This window comes from Hylobates moloch, unplaced genomic scaffold (genome assembly GCF_009828535.3).
Source record: "Hylobates moloch isolate HMO894 unplaced genomic scaffold, HMol_V3 SCAFFOLD_10, whole genome shotgun sequence".
In the NCBI taxonomy this organism is placed as follows: Eukaryota; Metazoa; Chordata; class Mammalia; order Primates; family Hylobatidae; genus Hylobates; species Hylobates moloch.
In genome coordinates, this window is record NW_026652285.1 from 88934708 (window position 1) to 88951596 (window position 16889).

The following is a 16889-nucleotide window of genomic DNA, read 5'->3' on the forward strand; positions in this document are numbered from 1 at the left end:
GTGTTTGTGTTCTTTCTTTGCTCTCTCCTTTGAATAGGCTTTTTGTATTTTGTATTTTATTGGTGAGCTCCCTTTTTTCTTTTCTATTTAATTTATTTCAGCTTTCATTTGTATTAATTCCTTCCTGCTGCTTTATCTGACTTTGTTTTATAATTATTTTTATGGCTGCTTAAGTCAAACGCCTCATTTGTTTATTTTCAATCTTTCTTGCTTCTTAATAAATGTCTTGAAGCTTCTGACTGCGGCTTTGCCCGTACCCCATAAGTCTGACATGCAGCCCTCATGCTCCTGCTCATTTCTAACGAGGTGAAAATTTGAGTTTGATTTTTTCCATATCTAAGTGTCACTTAGAAGATATTTAAAAATATAATTCCAAAATAGATAATTTGTTTGTTCCTCTTTTTCTAATATTACTGCATTTTTAGACTAACAGTGTAGTTTGTATAATTTCTGTTGGTAAATTTTTGAGATTCTAAGGGAGTCACAAGTTGAGATTTTAGAGCTAATTAAACTTGAGTTCAAATACAGGTTGTGCCATCTAACAGTTATATGACCTTGATCAAGTCTGCTAATTTCCCTAGGCTTTGGTGTCATAATCTATTAAGAAAAATGACAATCCTTATCATGGGGATGTGCAAATTAGAGATAACTTATACAAAGGACGAAACTGTATCTCTCATATAGTATTCAAGTAATGCATCAGCTATAATGCTTATTATTGTTATTGTTGTTGTTATTTAGTCTATTAACCCATTTACATATCCTAGGAAGTATAAATTTATCTCCATTGGTTCTCATATCTTAGTTGCTGGCCTCTATCTAGATCCAGATTTCTTAAAGTTGACATAGTTGCCATTCTTTGATTCCTTTTTTGTTTTTCTGCTTCACAGCATGTATTTGAGAACTTCTTATGTGGCATTCATTGGAAAAAAGTATACATACAATTTGTATATATTTTTACATATGGAATTATTATAAAGAAGTTAAATATATGCATTATTTGTGTGTGTGTCTCTCTGAGTGTGTGTGTGTACATACACATGTATTTGCAAAGCTCAGTCCCACATTCAGGATCCCACAGTTTAGTGGAATGCTTTTGTATGTATGACCTGGTTTGCTCCTTATAACCTGTAATAGGTAGAATAATAGCCTCCTCAAAATGCCCACATCCTAATCCCAAACACCTGAGGTTATCTGACATGGCAAAGGAGACTTTGAAGATGGGATTAAGTAAAGGATTTTGAGTTGGAAAGATTATCCTGGATTACCTGGGTTGTCTCAATGTCATCACATGGTTCCTCATAAGAAGGAGATAAGTGTGTTAGTCAGAGGAGGAGATGCAACTTAGAAGCAGAGGAGAAAAAGAGGGGAGCAGAGTAACGGACCATGAGTCAATGAATGCAGATACTCCCTAGCAGTTGGAAAAGGCAAGGAAATAGATCTTCCCCTAAGGCCTCCAGAAGGAATGCAGCCCTGCCACTGTCTTGATTTTAGGAATATTAACCTTGAGAACTGTAAAATAAAGTGTGTTATTTTAGGACATTAAGTTTGTGGTGATTCATTACAGAAGCAATAGGAAATGTGCAACATTCACAGGGAGGTATTGTCTCCACTTTCAGATGAGAAAATTGAGGTTTAGAGAAGTTGAGTGACTTGCCCATGGAGGTACGTCTAGTCAATAGTGGTGCTGGGAATCAAACCTAGGAGCTCAAGACGTGTGTGTGAATGTGAGTGTGTGTGTACGACTTTAAGCATATCACAACTGTGGATTTACAGTGATTTTTCTTTTCCCTGTAGGTGGGAAAAGATTGTGGCTTGCAGGAGAGATTCAGGGGGAAAAAAAATCCCATCCTTGTAAAGGAAAATGATCCCCTGAGTTTTGAAACAGGAGCAGTTCTCCCCCGCCAAGCCACCTAAGGGCATAGGAAGGTTTATGCTAAGGTCTATTTAGTTGTTGGGTTTTTTTTTTTAATTTTATTTTTGTACTATGACACATAATTATATAGCTTCTTTAGAACATTCTGTCATATGGGAGATTTTCCTACAGAAATTCTAAAGAGTGTAGGCTCACAGGAAACCAGCCAAGATCTACATGAAACTCTATTTATACATGTGCCAAAATGAAAAATATAAAATGAGTGCAGAGATACATACTGGGCATTTTAGCTGAAGGCAATGGATGTGTTACCCTTAACACACCCATCACATTATAGAGAACACCAAAACTAGATAGGATTTTAGGGAGTGCACCATAAAGCCTTCTATGTGTTTAGCTCAGAGCACGTTTTATTTAATCCTCATAGCAACATTGTGAGATGGGTACTTTCATTCCAACATTGCCGCAGAGGATCCTGAGGGTTGGGACATCTAAGTTCACTAATCAAGGTCACATGAGCATTTTGGAAAAGCCAGAACCTTGACTTGGATCTTCTTACTCCAAATCCTGTGCTCCTTCCAGTTAGTTACAAATGACCTCCTCCTATCTGTTTGTTGTTCAAAGGAGAAAATTGAGACCGACAGACAAATGGTTGGTATCGTGTACAAACTCTCAAAGCAAAATATTTCTTTTTCTCATGTATTTTTTCCTTTATTATTAATTTATTCTTCAGTGGTTTATGGAATCAACATAATTATCAAAATGCATATCCTAGAAGCTTTTTTAAAATAAGAAAGAGAATCAAATCCTTAAAAATATTAAGAATAGGCCAAGGGCGATGGCTCATGCCTATAATCCCAACACTTTGGGAGGCCGAGACTGGTGGATCACCTGAGGTCAGGAGTTCGAGGCCAGCCTGGTCAACATGACGAAACCCCATCTCTACTAAAAATACAATAAATTATCTGGGTGTGGTGAGGAGTGCCTGTAATCCCAGCTACCTGCAAGGCTGAGGCAGGAGAATTGTTTGAACCTGGGAGGAGGTGGTTGCAGTGAACTGAGATTGCGCCATTGCGCTCCAGCCTGGGTGACAGAGCAAGACTCTGTCTCAAGAAAAAAAAAAGAAAAAGAGAGAGAGAGAAGTAGTTAAGCGTAAGAATAGCTCAAGGAACTGCACAACAGGTAGACTTGGACCAATGTTAGGAATAAATCTAAGTATCCTACTACTAAGGCAAGAAACCTGTGAAAACCTCCCAGCTTTCCTAACGCAGCTTTCCTAATGCAGAAACCTGTGAAAACGTCACCCTGGGATCCTCAGGGCTAGAACCAACACCTAAGGAACTCAACTGCATTAACCCTTCTAACTGATATCATGGGAATCTTTTTCACCAACACTCTCAGGATTGTCCCAACATTAACCAAAACAAAGATCAGAGGAGGTGTTCTCTGAGTGGTCTTTGGTTGCAGGTTTTATTCAAGGGAAAATTTAGAGTTTATAGAAAAAGAAAAGAAAGAAGTGAATAGAAAATAGAATTCCACGGGAAACTCTGGATTAATTATATAGCAGATGTCATCTAGTCTAAGACCCCCAATAATGATAAGAAACACTAGCAGTTTACATAACACTAAGAAAGAAACAAGGAAAAAAAAAAAGACTGCCAAATAAACTCTGTCATATCATTAAAACTAAGATACCTTCCCACTTCAGAAATGTTAAAATGTGGAAAATATGGGCACTTTAGAATCAATGAAATATGTTTCTCCACTGCATGATTTGGGAGAGCCTTGATTATCCCCAGGTACACTGGGAACCTGTAAGAGGCAGTTAGGGAGTGCAGATTTTTCCACATGGGAAACTCTGAACATTTAGTTCATTGTTGTTGTTGTTGTTTAATATTTGAATGTCTGATGGGACTAACGTTCCATACAATCCACACTGGAAATAGCTATCCAAACAAATGGATGGATATTACGTGTTTCCATCAAGTGTCGGTGAGTATTTTTTACACCTGAGCTTTTACAATTGTTTAAAAAGAAGAGAAAACAAGGTTATAATGTTTGACAAGAACCTGGCATGAAAGTATTCTATGTTAATGATTAGAAGTAAAATTCACGTTCTCCAACCAGAAATGAAAGGGGTGAGGGCTCAGGCTTTAACCTAAAAGGTGGAAACCACAATAAAACAAGTGTCTGAATGAATCTCCCCACCTCCCACCAACTCTTCCACTTGTTACGGATAATCAAAATGAAGGCCATTGTCTCTGTTGTGTCATTCAGTGTTTTCTACTGTTAGACTAGACTTCAGCTTTGACAATGAAAATGTGGCTTCCACGTACTATGGATATTAAACATGTTTATCTCCTTTCCCTCTTAAAATTACATAAAGAGAATATTAGACAGAGAGGCTATTAAGGACTATTTGCGGCTGGATGTGTTATTTGAGCTAATGTGTTTTTAGAGCACTTTCATTTAAATTGGAAGCAAGAAGGTTGGGATATCTCAAGCTCCTATCCCAATTTTACCTCCTAACTGGCCGTGACTGCCCCCACCTTGAGGGCCTCAGTTTCCTCCTCTAAATGATCTGAAAAATACTGAAACTTCAAAAATGTTGATGAAATGGCTCACTATCTCTTACATAGGAATATATGAGAAATAACTCTCTTAGCAAATAACGTCAGAAAAAGGTGTATAACTCCTGAAAACAAAACAAAACAAAAAAACTACAACTTTCCTTTTCTCGTACAAGGACAACTATATAATCCACTATGGGTATTTTTTCTCTCTCTCTGTTTACTTTGGTTGCCAAGAAGCACACAGCCAAATTTATCTCATGTTGAGTGACTCCTTAATTTTGAGCTTCTGAAACCATTTTCTCTCCCCTCCTTAAAATGGCTCTGATCATTCCTATCTTTATATGAATAGCTTTTTAAAAATATATTGTCTTTATGTGAGTAAAATAAGTTCTCTTGGAAGTGTGCATGGTAGACACTGTAAACACACACACACACACACACACACACACACACACAAAACAGACAAACTTTGTTGCTAGGTAACTTGCCAAGGTCTTCACAGGAGGTGATGCCCTCTCACCTATAAGACTGGTTCTAAGAATTTATTCTACAGGCTTTAGCTTAGTATCCAATCACCTTCTCAACCTATTTTGAATTCACCTACTTCTGTCTACCATTCTGGTACTTGTGCTCTGTCAATATCAATCAGGACGCAGTGAGGCTTAGGCACCTCTTTGCCCCTGCTGGAGAAGAACTCGTACTCAACGATTATTTGCATCTAATAAAAGACCAGGCACAGAGTAGGCACAACAAATCTTAGGTGGATGAATTCTTTAATTCAATCATTACGGTTCTAAATAAGTCTTTGGGCCAAGCAGTGGGAATGGCAATGCAGACATGCAGATGCCTAGGAGGTAGTCCCTGCTCATGAGGAGTTCACAGTATGACAGGAACAGACAGGAATACAGGTAAATCAACCAAGCTATGAGGCTATCACAGGGATAGCCATGGGGCCTGTGCAGCCCCAGAGAAAGGATGCTTTACTCCATTTTGGAGAACGTAAATTGATGAGAGGGCAGCCAGCCAGAGGTCCAGTCTGCAAGAGATGTCAAGATTTCACTGGGCTAAATTAGGATTTGAGACAAAATGTAAATATTCCTTTCCCTTGTAAGTAGAAATGAAAACAAATAAATAAATAGACAAGGAAAAATGTCCTTTCTATGTAGGCCCTAACCCCATGCGACATTCATCCAATAGTTAAATAGTATCCATTTGAAAGGATGAATATTGGCCAGGCACGGTAGCTCACGCCTGTAATCCCAGCACTTTGGGAGGCCGAGGTGGGCAGATCATAAGGTCAGGAGATCGAGACCATTCTAGCTAACATGGTGAAACCCCATCTCTACTAAAAATACAACACACCATATCCCATAGTAGGTGGGTGAGAATCATTGAACAGGAGGCAGAGGTGCACTGAGTGATCGACCACCATAAAAAAAAAAAAAAGAAAGAAAGGATGGGTATTATCCTCTTCCAAGGTAACTGCATATCTCACACCTGATGTCTCTTAGGGCTCAGAGAAGGCTTGCTGAAAAAGTGATGCCTGAATTGAAACTTGGAGGTGAAAGCTAAAGGGCTAAGGACAAATGGAAGTCAGTGGGGGTACAAAGGAGAAGCAGACAGGAGACAAAGGGAACAGTGTTGTCAAAACTCCAGAAACTGAAACCAGGAGGCTTAACCTAGGAAGAGGAACCTAGCTGGAAATGCAACTGGAAAAGTCAGACTGGAAACTTCTTTAGCCATGTTAATGGAGGAACTTCGCTGAACAACTATTAATTGAAAACCCACTATGTGCCAGGCACTGTTTTAGCTGCTGGGGACAAAGTAGTAAACAAGAGATAAAATCCAGTAATTACATAATTAAATGAGATGGTTTTATACTTATTAGACTAATTATAACTATGGTTTACTGAGTGCTTAACTATGACAGCTCCTGTGCATGTATAATTTCATTTAATCTTCACAATGGTGCTACAATCACTTCTAATTCTACATGAAAGAGCAGAGGCTTAGAGAAATTGAGTGGCTTGCCAAAGATCACATGACTAGATGTGGCCAGAGGTCAGCAATGACATCAGATCTGTCTTGACTGAGCTTGGAACCACAATACCTAAGTTTCAATCTCAACAACCTCACTTACCAGATATGTGACCTTGGACAGTTACTGAGCCATTCTGTGCTTTTAAAAAAAAAAAAAAAAAAAAAAAAAAAAAATGGGAATCATAATAGTACATCGCTTGTAGAGTTGTTATGAGAATTGAATGAGCTAATGTACCCAAAGCACTTAGAACAGTCATGGTACGTAGAAAGTCCTTAGTAAATGTTAGCTGCTATTATTAACCTGGTTGCAAACAGATTTATTAAATCTTCTCCTACCCAGAACACTCTTAGGAAGGTCATAGAGCTTTGAGCAAGTTGGGAAGGTCCCCTTGATAATGAGTTTATTTTGTTTTCCCTGCTTAATTCAATAGCATCCCACTTCTCTCTGGACCATCTCTCTCACAAGTACCTGCTAATAGCTTTCATTGTTTACAGTGTTTTTAAGAAGTGTGGTAACTTCTCATTTACATTCCTAATAGACAGTTTCCAAATCCTGTTGAAACTGCAGTTGGTTTTAGGATGCCTGGGTTTGGTTTTTTTTGTCCTGTTTATTACCATTTGGATGGGTTTTAACAGCTCACCACACACTCTCACCCATTCAATCTTCTTTAAGACTTTCACAATCCTTTCACAAAATATTAACAGATTAGTCCTGTCTAGTGCATCAGGTCACCAGCAAATGTTATCAGAATCATTTAGGTTAATTTATTTAACAAACACATACAGTGCTAACTCTGTGCGGGACATTGTTCCAAAGCATTTCACAAATATTAATGTAAATGGTAATATATTTAGTCCTTATAACATCTCTATAGACAGATATTACTATTATCCCTGTTTTACAGATGAGAAAACTGAGGCACAGAGTCATTAATTAGTTGCTGAAGGTCACACAGCAAGGAGATGTTGAGCCACATTACTAGTCATATGACCTTGTGCATGTTTCTTAACCTTCAGAGGGCAACAAATATGAAATACTTTGCACTCTTTAGAATTATCATTATATTAAGGTAGGTATTAAAATTTTACAGGTGAGAAAATGGAAGGTCAGGGGTCCTGAAAGGCTTGCCTTATGCCTAAGAGAGAGTGGCAGAGCTAGGATTAGAATTCGTGTCTTTTGAATCCACGGTTCCCTGTAGTGTGCTGTGGATGGAAGGTGGTAATAGTTTCTGATGTCAAAATCCATTATTGCTGCTCCTGCTGCTGTTACTGTTGTTATTTGCCACAGAATAACAGCCCCCACCCCACCCCAAACACACAGAGAGAAAAATAACAATGACAAGAACATGGCTGATTCTGTATGCAGCCTGCAGGTCTAAAGCCATGCATAATTTACTCAACACTGCCCTGCAGTCACTTAAGCTGAGGAGAGATCGCTATAAATTCAGGTCTGCATACCCTAATTTATTTCTTATTTATTTTACTGATACATACCTAGGGCCTCCAGTGAGCTGCTTCTACACCTGCACAAAGGCACCTGCAGCCCTAAGTGCAACTAGGGCAGGAAAGGAGACCTTGAAATAAGCCCTCGAAGAAAAACTGGACTCTACACACTAGAATCATACAAGTTAAATTAATTTTTCTGGTAAACTGGAATTAAACCCCTGCCCACGCTCACCCCCTATTTGTGAAACACAGGACTGAAAAGGTTGTTATATGTCCTGTCCTGCTTTTCTATCTTAGTAAAGACAGCATGGAATGTACTTCTTCCGTGAGTACAAGATTATTTTTCTGAGTCACAGAATGTCAAAAGATAAGCAAATATTCTAATACTAAGACATAATCAGAAAGGGAATGAAGAGGAGAAGAAAAAGGTCTATTTCTGTGAGTGATTACTGAGGACCAAATGCTATGCAAGGTACTGTCAAAGGCAGAGGTAACAGCCATTGCAGTCTTCAAATGGAAAGCAAGGTAAGTTGGAAGAAACGTCAGCCATCCTTCCCCAAAGATCTCTTTTCACAGATGGTCAAACTGTGGCCCAGAGAGAGAACATGACTTGTCAGAGGTCACTCAGCAAGTTGGTCCCAACGTGTTCCCCTTTTAGCCTCATACGTATTTCCAAAGTCAGTTTGAGTCCTTCGAGAGCCAGAGCTGTCCTACAAGCTTTACCTGTGTTGTTTCCTTTAGCCCTCCTCTCGCAATTAATTGTCCTTACAGATATGGACATTAGGACACAGAAAGGCTGAACACTGCACTCACATTGCTACATTCCTGCTGAAACTGAGCTTGAAGCCTGGGCTTAGCCTGGGCTTTTATGCACCATACCTGAAGCCTTTGTGAACACCCTCAAGACGTCTGCTTTTGTCTCCAAAATGCACCGACTAGGCCCATACAGGTAGATTCAGAAGGGCAGGAGGCTTCAGCAGGACAAAGCTCCTGGCTCTAGGATGAGGCCTGGGCATGGGTTATATTTATTATATTTATTAACCCAATCTTTATTTTTCTCATTTTTTTCTTTTTTGACCCACTCAACAGAAGGTTACACTTTTGGCTTTTGGCTCTTGGGCTAAAACACGAAAGGCAGCAAGGCCACTTTATTGAAGGTCAAGGTTCAGCTTTGCTGAGCTGTAGTGTCTGATCATTTTCCCATGCATCCCTCACTTCTCTAAATGGGGCACCTGGGCCTTGGGGACAGAGACTCACCCGCAGAACATGAAGATGGTGCTCGAAGTGGCATCGTAGGGCAGAGGCAGCGTCTGCTGCAGGCACAGCTGCTCACAGCCGCCATTAAAGCCATCAGAGCAGTCAATGCCTTTGGAGTGGTCGTAGCAGCCAGAGCCATCCTTCATGGGTTTCAGCTCCTCGGGGCACTGCTCAGAGAGAGGGCAACAGAGTGGTTATGGCTTGGGAGGTCGTAGGCCCCATCACGCCCTCTCCTCCCTCCTGGAAGAGACATGTGTCAGGGACTGACAGAAAGGTATTCAGTCTCCTTTGGTCAGTTAATAGCTTTGTGACAAGTTCCACAAGTCTGTTTACTTCTCTGAACCTCAGTGTGCCCACCTGTAAAATGGGACTTTTGTGACTATCTGCTTATAGCGTTGTGAGAATGAAGGGTGATAATGTCAGCAAAGTGTTGAGAACACTGGCTCACACAGCAACAGCACAGCAAATGTCAGCTGCTGCAAATATTGATTTTGCTGGGATCATATTCATTATTGTTTCTACTGTCATTGCCCTATAGGGTCTACTGCTAGAAGGGTCACATAGGGAGGCTGCCAGATATATATTTAAAAGCCTCTACCAGTATGAGTTTAATTTCCAGCTTTTCTTCTTCTCACTATGTGACCCAGAGAAGTTACTTGCCGTCTCTGAGCCTCAATGTTCTCATCTAATAAATGGGCACAATACCTGCAACTACAGATTTGTTGTGAAGCTTACGTTGGATCATGGGGGTGCATACCTTACTTTGGAATTTGGCACATAATTTGGTACTCATAAAATGTGAATTACCTTCCTTCCTGTCTTGAATTTTTCTCTTCTTCTCCACCCTTATCCCTGGAGCCCTAAGTGAGATTCCTGCATACTCAACAACATCATGAAAAGTGCTCCTAGCCAGTCTGCTGGACTCCAGTCAGGCCTTCTCAAAACCATCCTCCAAATGGCCAACAGAGTGCTCTTTCTAAATAGCATCACTCCCCAGCTTAAATAAGTAAATGAATCTTAAAACATGTGAAGCTGCCATAAACTGATAATCAAGGTCCTCCCTTTATAGACAACCTAGTCCTCTGCTTGGCCATATGCACAGCCCTCCCCATAGCCCTCTGGTCCCTAAGTAAACTCCAAGAAGTTCAACCTTCAGTGGCCTCAGCTAGAATGCTCTTGTCAGTGGGTCTGGCACCTGCTATGTGCTCCTTCAGTGGAAAATCATATACTGTGGAGACAGATGGCTATTGATTTAATTTAGTTTTCCATCATTTGATGAGGTTGAGCTCATCTTCTCCATCCCAGCTGATGGAGAAGTAGTTCCAACACTCCTGCCCTCAGAAGAGAAAATGAGGTACTGGGTTTTTATTTCAGTCCTCCTGCTGGCATTTCTTGTCCACAAAGATTAACACCCAGAGCCCAGCCTTCCTCATCCATCACCGGACATCACTGATTAAAATGCCTTCCCACCGTGAGACCCCACCGGCCAACTCCCCGCTCCCCTTCCCATGCCGTCGTCCTAAACAACTTCGATAATAAAACATACGCACAAAAATTGATTTACAAAAACCGCAATAACAACAAAAAAAAAACGTCAGCCCTCTTGGAAATTAAATTTTGCCTAAGAAGAAATTGTAATTACAAATGCATGAGAGAGTTCTTCAAGACATTTGAGACTGGCGCCAGGAAGAGTGACGGAGAAAGTAGGTTATAAATGGCCTTTGTCAAGCTGCAGAAAGGTTATAAAACTGCTGCATTTTGTGCTTAAAAAATCAATTTTCCATGTGAGTGAAGTGCTGTACATATTAATACAAGCTCAGAGGAAGCCCCTGCTTGTCTCTGAACATTCACTGTCAGACAAGAGGGCACCTGGTCACAGGGTCATTTGGAGCCGTTTGTGAGTACTGGGGCCTGGCTTCAGTCTGTTTGCAGACTCGCGGAGCATGTTGAAAAGAATGACTGGTCTTCTTACCAGGTAACAGGAGACACCTGGGCAGTGTATGGTCTCAGTTCTTCCCATCCCCCAATGATTCTCTACCACACTTGTTTTTTTTAAATGTGTTCACTAAGCTCCAGGTTTTATCTAAGTAAGCGCTTTACCTGTTTTAACTTATTTAATCCCTATAGCAAATATATGAGGTAGAGTGGTAGGCTGATAATGGATCCCAAAGACATATCTCTGTCCTAAGCCCTGGAACTTGGAATCTGTGAATGTGACTTTCTGTGGTAAAGGTTATGCAGATGTGACTGTGCCAAAACTCTTGAGGACACCCTCCTGGGTTTTCCAGATTGGCCTAAATGCCATCACAAATGTTCTCATGACAAAGAGGCAGAAAGAAATTACACACACAGAGGAGAAGGCGATGTGGGGGTGGAACAGAGATTGGTGTGATGTGGCCACAAACCGATCAATGCTGCGGCCACCGCAACCTGCAAGAGGCCAGGCACGGATTCTCCTCTAGAGCCTCCAGAAGGAGCACCACCAGAAATCAAATGACAGCACCTTGATTTTGGATTTCTAGCCTCCAGCACTGGGAGAGAATAAATTTCTTAATAATTATCTTCAGCCACCGAGTTTGCAGCAATTTCTTGCAGCAGACAAGGTAGGTAGCATCATGATTCCCATTTTGCAGAGGAGGAAGCTGAGGAGAGGGTCACACAGCCTGAGAAGAGCTTCTCAGGCTTCCCAACTTTGTTTCTATTAACTGCCTAATGGGCAAGCCACTTCACCACCCTGTCATTTACTGACTGACTGACCTCTAGTTTAAAGAAGTCCTGTCATTTACTGACTGACTGACATCTAGTTGTAGGAAGTCCTGCTATTTACTGGCTGACTGACATCTAGTTTTAGGAAGTTAGAACAAGGCAGGGCTTAGAGCTGATCTAACCTCCTTACTTTAGAACTGAGGCCCAGAAAGTTAAAGGACATCACCCCGTATTCCTCAGCACATGAGTGGAGAACGTGAAGCCAGGCTTCCCTTGCCCCAGCTTGGTGTTCTCTGTCCACTACACTCACTTCCCTTCAGGTTAAAGCATTTTGCAAACTTACAGATCCTATAGTCTCTCTCCCCAAGATGATTTGCTGATGGGAAACTGAGGATCAGGAAGGTGAGGGGACTTGACCAACATCACACAGCAAATTAAAGGCAAGATTTGATCCATGCCTGTGGGAAAGGCTTTCTAAGTACATGAAGCGGGTATACCAGTTACCATCATTCCTTCCTCTGTCATGGACTTCAGGCAGTGTGCCTTTGAGGATGAGTAGGGGCAGATAAGATCTAGCCATCTTTTGAGATTACTTGTATATTATTAGTATTTCAATTAGTTCGTGCTTACTATCTGTCTCCTCCACCAAAATGTAAACGTTATAATAGTATGGACCATGTGGCTTGTCCTAAGCCATCTGGCACACAGTTGGTACTTGTTATTTGCTGAATGAATTGGTGGAGTGCCAGAAATGACATTTAGTGTGTCTGTGTATTAACTTTGGATCTGAATCCAGACTGCTTCTTATAAGTTGTATAACCTTCAGGCAGTGAGATAAAGTCTCCTATCTTCATGTGATTACTGTGATGGGTAAATAGCATGGTAGCCAGCTTCAAAGATGGTCCCCAGTGATTCCTGCCTTCTGGTATTAAGACTCGTGTAGTCCCCTCCTACGCTGCACCAGAATTGGTCTATGTGACCAATAGTATGTGGCAGAAGAGGTGGTATGTGCCTTGTAAAGGTAAATCATAAGAGAGATCTTTCTCTCCCTCTGTCTCTCTCTCTCTCTCTCTCTCTCTCTTATCACTTGCTCTAGTGAAAGCAAGCTGCCATGTTTTCAGCAGCCCTATGGAGAGTTTCATGTGGCAAGGAAGTAAAGCCTCTGGCCAACAGCCAGTAAGGCTGGGGCCTGCCAGCAAAACATGAGTGAGCCTGCAAATAAACTATCCAGCCCCAATCAAGCCTGTTCAGATACTGGCAACCCCAGCTGACGTTTTAACTGAGACTTTGTAAGGGTGGTCCAGAATCACACATCTAAGCTGCTCTTGAATTTCTGACCCTTAAAAATTGTGTGGGATAATAAATACTTTTTGTTTTAAGTGACTTGATTTTTGAAATAATTTGTTACACAGCAATAGCTAACTAATATAGTGAAATAAATGTATGCAGTACTTAGCACAGTGATCAGCAAATTGTTCTGCTGTTACAGGTATTTGAAAAGAGCTTAGAATCTGGTTTGAGAGATAAATATACACATCTATCAGAGAACTAGTTAGTTATAGAACAAACATTAAAAAGTATGGTAAAATTTGTTTGGGAAAATAAAAACTTTGCAAATGTGAGTGACTAGGCAATATTGAAACAGGGAGGTTTTAGTCTTTTCTCCTCTTGTAGGAAGGGAACCCTGTAGGAAGGAAGTTCCTACAGGAAGAGAAAAGAGACATCTAATGTACTAGAAGAGGAAGACTGGAATTCATTACCAGGCACTGTCGCTTGCTTGCCTTGTGACCTTGGACAAGTCCTTGAAACTATTTGGGCCTGTTTTCTTTCTATAAATAGAGGAGCCAGTTTGGAGACAAGACTATGAGGACTAAAGTCAGGCCTGAATTCCAAGGAAAGATTTGTGACACTGAGCATATAGGCAGGATGCTTCAACCTCAGAGACAGCCTCAGGTTCCTCATCTGTAAAATGCAAATAATGTCTCTCTTGGAGGCACTTCTGAAGATTGTATGAGAAAACACTTCTAAAGTATCTGGCTTTAGAACTGGTACATAATAGATGCCTAATAAATGAAGAAGAAATGAATGGGGATATATAAACAAGTGATAAATTAACCAAAACCCCAAAAGAAAACCTAGCTTAGTTAGGAGGAATCACGATGTCTGACTAGATGCAGGTAGTATGTGCCTCCTCCATGGAGTGGAACCAGAATAATAAGTAGATACACAGATTTCTCTTTTTTTTTTTTTTTTTTTGAGACAGAGTCTCGCTCTGTTGCCCAGGCTGGAGTGCAGTGGCGCGATCTCGGCTCACTGCAAGCTCCGCCTCCCGGGTTCACGCCATTCTCCTGCCTCAGCCTCTCCGAGTAGCTGGGACTACAGGTGCCCGCCACCACGCCCGGCTAATTTTTTTTTGTATTTTTAGTAGAGATGGGGTTTCACCGTGGTCTCGATTTCCTGACCCCGTGATCCACCCGCCTCGGCCTCCCAAAGTGCTGGGATTGCAAGCGTGAGCCACCGCGCCCGGCCGATACACAGATTTCAAACAGATTGTCTAGAAGAGAATGCTAGGATTCAACAGAGAAGAAATGAGAAGCACCAGAAGTAAGTAAGCAGAGACTTTGAGGCAGCTTTTCCAGTCAGAAACCAACTGAGAGCTGGAAGGGGCTCCCGGATGTGGGGAAACAATAAGAGAGAAACCCCCAGGGTTCCAAAATGGGGTTTTACACCTTGGCTGTGGGAGAAACTCTCAACCTACTGGGGCCTTTGGCCTGACATCCGAAGTGCCTAAAGATTGCATAAAACCATTGCCACAGAATGAGAACCCACATAAAATCCCAGAGGCATCTGAACCTGGAGTAGACACAGCTGGGCACTATTTTGAGAGCCAAGATACTGGGGATCTACAGATATGGCTGCTGCTGCCCTGTTCTAAAGAGGGAGAGGGAAGGCTGGGTGCTCTCACACATCCCCAGGAAGCTCCTTACTGCCCTGCTGGAGGCTGCTATTGAGACTGAGACATGGATAGACTGTACTTCCCACAGCTTCTTGCCCACATTTCTTGCCTGGGATGGACTCTGCCTTCTCTGGTATCAGGCCCAAAGCACCGTTTTTGACAGTTTAATGCTGAGCTACACCCTACCATTGGCGTGAGTTTGGGTTGATGTGGCTGCAGCTGCCACCCAGTCAAGGAGGGACGGGGAGACCAGGCTATCCTATGCGTATCTAGGACAATACCCACTGCCCTGCAAGAGGCTGCTGTGAGACCAAGACTCAAGTGGGCCACACTCACCACAGCTTCTTGCCAGTGTGGCTCACCTGAGAAGGACCCCACCCTTTCTGGTCACAGCCCACAGCTGGCACCACGCTGAGCATTTAATGCTGGACTGTGCCCCAGCCTTGGGGCCAAGTTTGAGGTAACATGGCTGCAGCCATCACCTTGCTGGGAGAAGGACAGAGTAGACTACATTCTCCTAAGCATACTCAGGACAATACCCACCACCCTGCTGTGGGTGGCTGCGAGACTGGGGACTAGTCCGGCCATCACAGCTCCCAGCAAGACTAACACGGGTTGCTTGAGTCCCAGTGGGTTGCTCTACCACCATCATTACTGCCATCAGCCACATTACACTAGCTTCACAGGGGCCCCAAAATCTACCCATACTGTTCCCACTACTAGCTTCTAAGCAAGCCAACTAGTTGCCCAAGAATCAGCCCTCAAAAACCTACTAACACTGAAGCCAGTGTAAGCTACTTTGGGGCCTAAAAACAGGCACACTCACCCCACTGCTGCCACCATCAGGTGTGAAGACTGGATCACTTTGTGTTCAAGGTCCCAGCTTAACTTCACCATAACCTCAACTAACAACTGTACGATAATGAAAACACAGTATCTCAAAATGTGTATTATACAGCAAAATCAGTGCTAAGAGGAAAGTTTATAGCATTAAATGCCTACATCAAAAAATTATCGCAAATTAACAACCTAATATCACACCTGAAGGAACTAGAAATATGGCTGGGAGCGGTGGCTCATGCTTGTAATCCCAGCACTTTGGGAGGCCGAGGTGGGCAGATCACCTAAGGTTGGGAGTTCGAAACCAGCCTGAGCAACATGGAGAAACCCCGTCTCTACTAAAAATACAAAATTAGCCGGGTACGGTGGTGCATGCCTGTAATCCCAGCTACTTGGGAGGCTGAGGCAAGAGAATCTCTTGAACCCAGGAGGTGGAGGTTGCGATGAGCCACGATTGCGCCATTGCACTCCAGTCTGGGCAACAAGAGCGAAACTCTGTCTCAAAAAAAAAAAAAAAAAAAAAAAAAAAAAAAAAAAAAAAAAAAAAAAAAAAAAAAAAAAAAAAAGAACTAGAAATACAAGAACAAACCACACCCAAAGTAAACAGGAGAAAAGATATAACAAAACAAAGATCAGAGCAGAAATAAATGAAATAGACCCAAAAAGCAATGCAAAGGATCAATGAAATGAAAAAATAATTTTTTGAAATGATAAAATTAATAAGCCACTAGCAAGAAAAGAGAGAAGACTCAAATAAATACAACCAGAAATATAAAAATAGACACTACAATTGATGCCACGGAAATACAAAAGATCATCAGAGACTACTACGAAGACTATTATGTTCACAAACTAGAGAACTTAGAAAATATGAATATATTCCTGACTACACAAAACCTATGGAGATTGAACCAGGAAGAAACAGAACTCCTGAACCGACCAATAATGAGTACTGAGATTGGATCAATAATAAAAAATATCTCTCAATAGCAACAGAAAAAGCCAAGGACTGGATGAATTCACTGCTCACTTCTACCAAACATCCAAAGAAAACTAACACCAGTCTTCCTGAAACAATTCCAAAAAAATGAGGAAGAGGAAATTCTCTCTAACTCATTCTATCAGGCCAGTATTACCCTGATACCAAAACCATACAAGGAAATAACAACAACAAAAAAGAAAACTATACACTAAT

The 16889-nt window shown here is 41.5% G+C and overlaps 1 protein-coding gene across 5 annotated transcripts in view; it reads right to left on the reverse strand.

The window, feature by feature from the left end:
• The window catches only part of ASTN2 (astrotactin 2), a 1008266-nt gene that overhangs the window by 395477 nt on the left and 595900 nt on the right, over positions 1 to 16889 (reverse strand). For all 5 annotated transcript variants that reach the window (XM_032164975.2, XM_032164974.2, XM_032164972.2 and 2 more), the window contains one exon: positions 9193 to 9359. In XM_032164975.2, the coding sequence (XP_032020866.1) occupies positions 9193 to 9359 (167 nt within the window). The remainder of the gene's footprint in view (positions 1 to 9192; positions 9360 to 16889) is intronic.